This window comes from Natrix helvetica (assembly GCF_964273705.1).
Source record: "Natrix helvetica genome assembly, chromosome: 3".
Taxonomy (NCBI): Eukaryota; Metazoa; Chordata; class Lepidosauria; order Squamata; family Natricidae; genus Natrix; species Natrix helvetica.
Genome location: NC_138549.1, coordinates 172067258 through 172078245, shown reverse-complemented (window position 1 = coordinate 172078245; position 10988 = coordinate 172067258). Strand labels below are relative to the sequence as shown.

The 10988-nt window shown below is 44.8% G+C and overlaps 1 protein-coding gene across 1 annotated transcript in view; it reads left to right on the top strand.

Moving 5' to 3' along the window:
* Positions 1–10988, top strand: part of OPRL1 (opioid related nociceptin receptor 1) — a gene marked incomplete at its 3' end in the record, with an annotated part of 40161 nt that overhangs the window by 1731 nt on the left and 27442 nt on the right. The window contains 2 exon segments of the mRNA XM_081949780.1: positions 21–173; positions 176–266. Coding sequence (XP_081805906.1) covers positions 47–173; positions 176–266 — 218 coding nt within the window. The 5' untranslated portion in view covers positions 21–46.

The following is a 10988-nucleotide window of genomic DNA, read 5'->3' as shown; positions in this document are numbered from 1 at the left end:
TCTCTCTTTCCTCAATCCAGAGCTCGCGACCCCGTCTGCGTTCAGGATGGACCCCTTTTTCCACACTCAAGTGGGGGATGTCCTCTACATGTCCAGGCTGATGAATGACTCGTCCCTCTGGAATATGAGCTTGGGGGACTGGTTCCACAACCGGACCACCGATGGGTTCCTTCCATGAGGATCAAGGTCACCATTGTGATTGTCTACTCCATTGTCTGCATCGTAGGACTCGTGGGCAACTGCTCGGTCATGTATGTTATCGTCAGGTGAGCAGACCTGCGTGGGATGAAGTCAGGGGGAGCAGGAGTGTCTTCTCAAAGGGACGATCCTTTGCTTTGGGGAATGTTTTTTCTTGGTGGAGAATTCTGGGGCAGAGCGATTGAGAAGACAAGGGCACCCTGGCGCATGTGCAAAATTCTTTTCTCTCACAGGCATCTAGAAGCGATTTCAAGAAATAATGTTCTTGTTCCAACCCAATGGAAGTGATCCGAGACATGGCTAGAGGAAGTAGAAATAGAAAGACTAAGTCTCCATCTACGTGGGCTCAAACATTCAATCCCATTGAGCTCAATGGGCAGGTTTCTGCATTCGGGCCCCCTAAAATAGACATTAAGATCGAGGGAGGTTTGAAAGGGGAATATTTGTAGCTCTGGGTTGAGATGAGGGTCCTTGGTGCTCTCTGAGCTTGGTGGTTTCCTTGCAGACGTTTCTTGACCCAACTAGGCAATATTGTCAGTGCTAGAAAGGAGTGGGGAGGAGGAGGACTGTGGGGTCCGGGTGCTCTTTGAGCTTGGTAGCTTTCTTGCAGGACGTTTCATTACCCAGCTAGGTAACATCATCAGTGCTAGAAGGGAGGAGGAGGAGGAGGAGAAGGGGGAGGGGAAGGGGGAGGAAGACTGTGGTTTTTGGTGCTCTCTGAGCTTGGTAGATTTTTGCAGACATTTCATTACCCAGCTAGGTAACATCATCAATGCTAGAAGGGAGGAAGAGGAGGAGGTGGAGGAAGAGGAGGAGGAAGACTGTGGGGTCCTTGGCACTCTCTGAGCTTGGTAGATTTCTTTTTTCTTTTTTTTTGTAAACATTTTTTATTGGTTTTACAGAAAATTTCAGGGAAAGGGATGGTGGATGAAGTTACAAATTTTGACAGCTACGTTATGCAGGAAATGGCACTCCCCCCAATTCTCATAACTTTCACTTATTAATACATTAAGTATTCACTACTTAGCAATATTTTGACAGCATATTTTTTACCTTATATCTTCAAATAATTTCAATCTATTTTATATCAAATAGAAAAATTCTCTGTATTAGCAATTGCATTATTTTTCTAATTCACTTTTGTGATCTAAGTTTTCTCGGTGTTGCCTCTTCTCCCCCCTCCAGCAAGGCTCCGGCACCTCCCGTGTCTTGTGTATCCCGTGTGGTGTCATCGGTTTTATCTAGGAGCACTTTGTTTTTGAGCTTGGTAGATTTCTTGCAGACATTTCATTACCTACCTAGGTAATCTCATCAGTGCTAGAAAGGAGGAGGAGGAGGAGGAGGAAGAAGAGGAAGAGGAGGATGAGAAGGATCATCATCAGTGCTAGAAGGAAGAAGAGGAGGAGGTGGAGGAGGGAGGAGGGAAGACTGTGGGGTCCTTGGTACTCTCTGAGTTTGGTAGATTTCTTGCAGACATTTCATTACTACCTAGGTAACCTCATCAGTGCTAGAAGGGAAGGAGGAGGAGGAGGTCTTTGGGGCCCTGGGGGTCTCTGAGCTTGGTTGTTTTCTTAATGACATTTCATTACCCAATTAGATAACGTCATCAATGCTCTAATGTCTAACTATGGCAATCTTTGGAGTGGGGAGTGTAAGGGGCCCAAAGAGGTCAAATGCAATGTAGATTAATAGTCGCCTTATCCATGGGTGAAAATGGGGACATTAATTTGACAAAGGCTGTTAATGTGCTCCACGCAGAGCCACCTAGGTGAAATGCACGACTGCATAACTCAATAATTTAATCAGTAAAATGTTCCAAACATCTAAACCCAAGAGAAATGCCCTCTAGAAAATCATCCTTGATGGGAACGATCAATGAATAACAGAATATCAGGATTGAAGGGAGGTGGGAGGTCTTCTCGCCCATCTTTCTCAAGCATGACAAATGGTTGTCCAGTCTCTTCTTAAAAACCTCCAGTGTTGGGAGCACCCACAACATCTGGAGGCAAGCCAGCTGCCTTGGTTTGGGCAGAAGCAACCACACCTAGCTAGCCAGGTGTCCCGAAAAAGATCTTGTCCTGGATTGAAATCTCATTGCTTTATTCGATTTTGTGGAGCTGTGTGAATTTTTTTTTTTTACATTTTTTTGCAGAAGAAGAGACAGTTGGAGGCAATGGTAGCTTCTTGGCTTTGCTAGGATCAGAGTCCTTGAAGCTGGGCTACTACGATGCCCCCCCCCCCCCCAAGCTCTTTCCCTTACTCATTCGCTGACTTGGGTTAGTCTGTCTTTCTCTCTCTCTCACTGTCCCTTTGCACATTGGAACTGCAAGTGCAAGTGGACAAGCTTTCCCCACCATAGAACTCTGCATTTGCTCCTTCTTCTTCCTCTTCCTCTTCCTTTCCTTTGTTTGCTTTCCTTTCCTTTCCTTTTCCCTTCTCTTCCCTTTTCCCTTCCCTTCTTCCTTTCCTTTCCTTCTTACCTTCCCTTCTCTTCCCTTTTTCCTTTCCTTCTTCCTTCCCTCTCCTCTTCTCTCCTTCCCTTCCCTTCCCCCTTCCCTTCTCTTCCCTTCTTTCTTTCCTTTCCCTTCTCCTTTCCCTTCTTTTCCCTTTTCCTTCCCTTCTTCCTTCCCTCTCCTTTCCTTTCCTTCTCCCTTCTCTTCCCTTTTTTCTTCCCTTCCCCCTTCCTTTTTCCTTCTCTTCCTTTTTCCCTTCCCTTCCTCCTTTCCTCTCCTCTCCTCTCCTTCCCTTCCCTTCCCCCTTTCCTTTTCCTTATCTTCCCTTTTCCCTTCCTTCTTCCTTTCATTTCATTCCTTCCTCTCCTCTCCTCCCCTTCCTTTCCTTCTTCCTTCCCTTCCCTTCCCACTCCATTCCATTCCATTCCATTCCAGAAGATAGGATCTTCCATGACTCTCACCAAAAATTCTTCTTGTTTCAAGTTTTGGTCTCCCTCTATAAAGCTTCTATCCATTGATTATTATTATTTTTTGTCTTTCTCTTGGGTGCTATGGAGAGTCAATTCATACCTTCTTCCCTGATAGACCTTGAAAGAGTCCAGGCTGGCTCTGATTTGTCTCCTCAGATTTGTTAGAACTCTTTTTTACTGGCAAGCTGGGTTTTTGCAGAAGAATTTAAAAAAAAAATCTTTATTCCTATTCTTCAAATAATAAAAATCAAATGTCAGGAGGAGAAGAGAGGACCAGGCTAAAAAGCAGGAGGCAGTGAGTTTGAGTCCCACCTTAGGCACAAAAACCGGCTGAATAACTTTGAGCCAATCACCAGGAGACAGTGAGTTCCAGTCAACCTTAGGCCTCTAAGCCAGTAGGTTGATGTTGGGCCAAATCACCAGGAGACTGTGAGTTCTAGTCCTGCTTTGGGCATGAACGTTGGCTGCATGATTTTGGGTCAATCACCAAAAGATGGCGAGTTCCAGTCCTGCCTTAGGAATGAAAGCCAACTGGGTGACTTGAGGCCAATTGCCAGAAGAATGGGAGTTCTAGTTCCACTTTAGATAAGAAAGCCAGCTGGGTGACTCTGGGACAGTCCCTCTCTCTCTCTCTCAGCCCAACTCACCTCAAAGGGTTGCTGTGGAGGAGGAGGAAGGTATATTACTTTTTATTTTATATTATTTGTTTGTTTTGTCAAGTGTATATAACAGTGATAGTGAACCTATGGCACGCGTGCCACAGGTGGCACGCGGAGCCATTTGTCAGGGCACGCGAGGCGCTGCCCTGTCAGCTGAGTTCACCCTTTTTTAAAGCCATTTTTCGCTCTCCCCAGGCTCCAGAGGCTTTATAGGAACCTGGGGAGGGGGAAAAGAGCCTCCCCCCCACACCCGGAGGCCCTCTGGAGGATTCGGAGCGCCAGAAACCGGCCCTACGGGCAAACCGGAAGTTTGGGAACAGACTTCCTATTTGCTCGGAGGGTCGTTTTGAGCGCTCCGAAGGCTTCAGGGAAGCCTCTTGAAGGTCCCTGAAGCCTTCGGAGTGCTTAAAACGACCCTCCGAGCACTTCCGGTTTGCTCAGAGGGTTGTTTTGACTGCTTCGGAGGCTTCAGGGAAGCCTCCTGAAGGTCCCTGAAGCCTCTGGAGGGCTTCTGGGGGGGGGGGGGGCGGGGAGGCTGTTTTCTCCCTCCCCATGCTCCTATAAAGCCTCTGGAGCCTGGGGAGGGCAAAAAAATCATGGAAAAATGGGGGGGGGGCGCCTGTAGTGCGTGCATGCACACTGGGGGGGTCGTGCATTGCATTATGGGTGCGGCACGCCTCCACACGACCCCCCCTGCGCTCCCCCCATCTATGGCACGCGAGCCAAAAAAGGTTCGCCATCGTTGGTATATAAGACAATAGATATAAGTACATACAAGATTATGGATACATGAAATGGATACGAATAAATGGGGCTGTTAGGACAGGGGCGGTAGGCCCATTGGGGTGCTTATGCACACCCCTTGCAGACCTCTTAGGAATGGGATGAGGTCGACAGTAGACAGTCTAAGGTTAAAGTTTTGGGGGTTTGGGGAAGAAACCACTGGTTCAGGTAATGCATTCCTGGCATTGACCCCTCTGTTGCTGAAGTTGTCTTTTCTGCAGTCGAGTTTGGTATTAGGTATGTTTGCCAGCATAAAACAATGAATGTGGGAGGAAGATGAGAAGATGATAGATAGATAGATGATAGATAGATAGATAGATAGATAGATAGATAGATAGATAGATAGATAGATAGATAGATGATAGATAGATAGAACCTGTTTTCCCCAAAATAAGACCTCCCCGGATAATAAGCCCAATCGGGCTTTTGAGCACATGCGCTAAAATAAGCCCTCCCTGAAAAGATTGCAACACAGCAGCAGCCATGAGGTGACCACGATTGCCGCCTCCTGCACCTCAAAAATAATAAGACCTCCCCAGAAATAAGGCCAAGCATTTATTTCAGGGGGGGGGGGGTGCAAAAGAAAATAAGAGACTGTCTTATTTTCGGGAAAACACAGTACAGATGGATAGATAGATGATAGATGATAGATAGATAGATAGATAGATAGATAGATGATAGATAGATAGATAGATAGATAGATGATAGATAGATAGATAGATAGATAGATAGATAGATGATAGATAGATAGACAGACAGAGAGATAAACAGACAGACAGACAGATCCCCTATTATAATTCTTTGCAGCATAAAACTAGTTAGAGAGAAGGGGGAGTGAGGGAGAGATAGATAGATAGTCAGACAGACAGACAGACAGACAGACAGATAGAGATAGCTAGATAGCTAGATAGATAGGCAGACAAATATACAAATAGATAGCTCCCCTTTTATAATTGTCTGCAGCACAAAACTAGATAGAAAGAGAAGGGGGGAGGGAGGGAGAGATAGATAGATAGATGATAGATAGATAGATAGATAGATAGATAGATAGATAGATAGATAGATAGATAGATATGATAGAGATAGCTAGCTAGCTAGCTAGACAGACAGACAGACAAATAGACAGACAGATAGACAGACAGATAGATCCCTATTATAATTGTTTACAGCATAAAACTAGTGAGGGAGGGAGGGGAAGAGAGAGAGAGAGAGGCAGAGAAGAGAATTTCCTATTTTAATTGTTTACAGCATAAAACCTCTTCTTTCACCAGGAGAATTTTTTTAAAAAAAAATTCAAATTCAATTCCAAAATCAACTCTGGAATTTATTCTCCCCCTTCGCTAGCACCTGCTTCAGTTTGTCTGAATCCCTTTTTTAAGACTTGTGATCTCTCAAGCTGAACACAGCAACTGGAAGGGGAGGTCCAGCCGAGACAGTGATTGAATCCTGCAAAGACTTGCTGGAATTTGAAATTCTTTCTATTCATGCAGCCTTGGGGTTGGGTTGGTGTGTTTCTGGGTTTGCACCTACGAGACACTTCAAACCAGTGTTTCTCAAACTTGGCGACTTTAAGTCCTGTGGACTTCAACTCCCAGAATTCCCCAGCCAGCTATGCTGGCTGGGGGATTCTGGGAGTTGAAGTCCACAGGACTTAAAGTCGCCAAGTTTGAGAAACACTGCTTCAAACAGACGTTCACCTCCTGAAGATCCACTTCAACCTCATAAACCAGGGGTGTCTAAACTTGGGAACTTTAAGACTTGTGGACTTCAATTCCCAGAATTCCCCAGCCAGCATAGAATTCTGGGAGTTGAAGTCCACAAGTCTTAAAGAATTCTGGGAGTTGAAGTCCACAAGTCTTAAAGTTCTCAAGTTTGGACACCCCTGCCATACATACACAAAAACACCACCCATTACGGGCATTTCGTTTTCAGATACCTCTTTCGAATGAATACAGGTCGCCCTCGACTTACAACCGGCCATTGAGCTCAAAATTTAAGTCGCTAAGCAAGGGCGTTGCTCTGTGAATTTTGCCCCGTTTTACAACCTTTCTTGCAACGGTCGTTAAGTGAATCACTGCAGCTGGGTTCTTGCGTGAATCTGGCTTCCCCCTTGACTTTGTTTGCCAGAAGGGTGCAAAAGAGGATCACGTGTCCGTTATAAATATGAGCCGAATTTTGATCACATGACCCCTGGGGATGTTGCCACGGTCGTAACTGTGAAAAATGGACGTAAGTCATTCCTTGCAGTGCCGTTGTAGCTTCGCATTTTCGTTAAATGAATGGCTGCAAGTCAAGGACACCGGAAGGCAATTCTTTCATTTATCCCAGGGGTTTAGTGAGACAGAAGGTGGATAAAGAGATCTGGTGTCTCCTAAAACAGTGATGGCTAACCTTTTTGTCCTTGTACACTGAAAGGGAGCAGGCGGGCATGGTAGGGCGTGCGCTCATGCCCACACCCTAATGCAATGTGCTCCGCCCCCTGCATGCGTGAGACCCAGGCGCTCCCCCCACCCCCACGCATGCACACAAACCTCCCCCCATGCCCCATTTTGGGCCTAGCAGGCCTCCCTGAAGCCTCCTGGGTCCAAAAATGGGCTGTGGGGGGGATGCCCCACCCCCTGCAACCCATTTTGGGCCTAGCAGGCCTCCCTGAAGCTTCCTGGGAGAAAAAAGTGGGCTATGGGGGGCTGCTCCACCCCCTGCAACCCATTTGGGGCCTAGCAGGCCTCCATGAAGCCTCCTGGGACACAAAATGGGATATGGGGGCTGCCTTGCCCCCCCCCCCCCATGCCCCATTTTGGGCCTAGCAGGCCTCCCTGAAGCCTCTGGTGTCCAAAAATGGCCGGGGGGGGGGGGGCTGCTCCGCACTCCCGTGCTCTGTTTTGGCCTCCCTGAAGCCTCCTGGTACCAAAAACGGGGCACAGGGGCCCACACTGCACCCCCATGCTCCCCCCTGCCCTCTGCACATATGCATGCAAGCACACACACACACACATCCGTATGCGTGTGCATATCCTGCATGTACGGCCGAGACCGGAAAATCAGCTGCCAACGGGAGGTGCGCCTGCATGCGTGGTGGAGCTGAGCTGGCAGATGGGTCGTGTGCCTGCAGAGAAGGCTCGACCTGCCACCTGTGGCACATGTGCCATCGGTTCGCCATCGCGGTTGTAAAAGAAACTAAATTAATCCAGAGATCAGAACGAAAAGCTAGAGGGAGAATGACTATGGCCTCAGTCTGGTGGCATGCCTTGAGCGTAGAAAGAAACGAAGAAATACGCTGGAGAAATTGAGATGGCTGCCTCCAGGAGCAAACGACCTTGTGACTAACTTATCAGCTGCAGGGGTTCACTTTACAACCCTGGAAGGAAAGGTTGTAAAATGGGGCAAAATTCGCTTAACAGTTGCCCAGCTGGAGACATTTTATGCTCAATTGTGGTCGTAAATCGAGGACTGCTTGCATATCAGAAGAGGTGAGAATGATTTTAAATCAAGGGCTACCTCTATAACTGTCTGAGATCAGGATCCAAACTGCATCTTCTGCTGTGGGGCTCCTCTGCATCTTTCCTAGCCTCTTTCTGGCCTAAGCAGGAGGTTGGACTAGAAGACCTTTAAGGTCACTTCCAACTTAGTTATTCTATTCTATTCTGTTCCGTTCCTTATTGTACTTTATTATATTGTATTGTATTGTATTGTATTGTATTGTATTAGATTGGATTCCATTCCATTCCATTCCATTCCATTCTATTCTATTCTATTCTATTCTATTCTTTCTTCTCTTCCTTATTCCCTTCCCTTCTCTTCTCTTCATTCTCTTCTCTTCTATATTCCCTTCCTATCCCTTCTCTTCTCTTCCTTATTCTCTTCTCTTCCGTATTCTCTTCTATATTCCCTTCTCTTCTCTTCCTTTCTCTTCTCTTCCGTATTCTCTTCTCTTCTATATTCCCTTCCCTTCCTTTCCCTTCTTTTCTCTTCTCATCTCTTCTTTTCCTTTCTCTTCTCTTCCTTATTCTCTTCTCTTCTATATTCCCTTCCCTTCTCTTCCTTATTCTCTTCTCTTCTATATTCCCATCTCTTCTCTTCCTTATTCTCTTCCCTTCTCTTCTATATTCTTAAATGAATCATTCAGGCATGCAGGTAGCTAAAACACAGTGACTTTACACACAGATGATTTCACCAATCTGACTTTGTGTTTTTACTGGTGTGCACATGTTCGCCTGCCTCTTTATAAAGCCAATTTAATCAGATCTGTTGTTCCTCGCTGCTCCAGCTATGCGTGAGACAGAAGGACTTCTGTTTTGCAGTTTACTGATGGCTATAAATAAAAAAAAAAACCATTATGGTATATTGGGTAAATGACAGGTATTCAGGATGAAAACGATACTCAAGTCTGCTAAAATCAAAAAATCACTCTTCTAAGTAACTGGACTCAGTTACCAACACATTCAACACCGAGGGAGTCATTCCTCCACCCCCTAACTTAGAGCTAAAATTAAAGAAAAAAAGGGGAGGAGGAATCACAGGAAAAAAAATCCCTGGTCTTGAATGTTATTTCTCCACAAAAAATCCTTTCTATATGCATGTTGTCCATAATATTATATAGCAATTTAAAAATCATTGATAACTATATTGCAGAATTGGAAAGCATGTAAAAGTGAACTCTTAATCATCTATCATCTATCTATCTATCTATCTATCTATCTATCTATCTATCTATCTATCTATCATCATCTATCCTCCTCCTCCTCCTCCTCCTCCTCCTCCTCCTCCTCCTCCTCCTCCTCCTCCTTCTCCTCTTCTTCTTCTTCTTCTTCTTCTTCTTCTTCTTCTTCTTCTTCTTCTTCTTCTTTTTATATTATCTATCTACCTATCCATCCGACTGTCTATCTATATCTATCTTCATCATTCTATCTTCATCTATCTATCTATCTATCTATCTATCTATCTATCTATCTATCTATCTATCATCTATCTACCTATCCATCCATCTGTCTTTCTAACTATATCTATCTTCATCACCATATCTACCCACCCACCCACCCATCCATTCATCCCTCTATCTTCTTTCTTCTTCTTCATCATCATATCCATCCATCTCCTCCTCCTCCTCCTCCTCCTCCTCCTCCTCCTCCTCCTCCTCCTCCTCCTCCTCCTCCTCCTCCTCCTCCTCCTTCATCATCATGTCTATCTATCCAGCCAGCCATCCATCCATCTGTCTGTCTAACTATATCCATCATCATATCTATCTACCCATCCATCCATCCATCCATCCATCCATCCATCCATCCATCCATCCATCCATCTGTTTCTGGCTAGCTCTGGGTAGCTTACGACATAAAAACATTGGAAAACCTTAAAAGATCCATTGTAAAAAACACAGCAGATTAAAAACATAAACAGAGAAAATCTGCTGTGGTATTCCTATATTATTCCACTGGGTACAAATCAGGCTTAAAAAACACAGGGTCAGAAAATATTGTGCAACATGCTTAACATGGAATAGATGGTTTAAACCTTGATGCCTTTATGCCACGGTCCTGCCAACAAATTCTCTTCTCAAGCCACCAAATAGCTTTTATGCGCTCTCCGTGCCTGTTTTATTCTCTAGCATTACATTCAGACCGAGGGAGTTTGCAAAGTGATAATATAGTGGCAGAGATTATTTTTAGTTTAGGACAAAAAGGGGAGAGATTTCTGATGGTAAAATTGTACAATCTCAGTGACTTGGTTGGTATGTGATTGTCAAAGCTAGAAGTTTACATTTATGAGACGGATCAAGTCTTTTTTTGCAACTGGAAAATGAAGGCAGCCTGGTATAATTATGTGAACAGCCTGGTAGAAAATTGTAATGTTTTTGTACTTTACAATGAATTATATTGTCCTTTTAAGTAGAGGTCGTTCACAATTTACAGTATTATTTAGTGACTGCTTGAAGTTAACAATGGCACTGAAAAAAGTGACTTATGACCATTTTTCACTCTTATGACTGTGGCAGCATCCCCATGGTCGCGCGATCAAAATTCAGATGCTTGCCCACTGACTCATATTTATGACGGTTGCAATGTGTTCCCCTTTTGCGACCTTCTGATCAGCAAAGGTGAGGGGGAAGCCAGTTTCACTTAACAACCGTGTTACTGACTGAACAACTGCCGTGATTCCCTTAACAACTGCGGCAAGAAACATCGTGAAATGTTTCAGCAAGACTCACTTAACCCCTGTCTCGCTCAGCGACAGAAATGTTAGGCTCAGTTGTGGTCGTAAGTTAAGGACTACCTCTATCCCATTCATATGGGGAAATGCGTTTCAGAGACATGCTTTAAGTCAAACATCTCTTATTTTATTTGCATCTACTAGACTTTTTCCAATGATTGTGTTTTTGAAACACAAAGCATAAAAGAAAAAAAGCTGAATATTATTTTGGTTTAAAA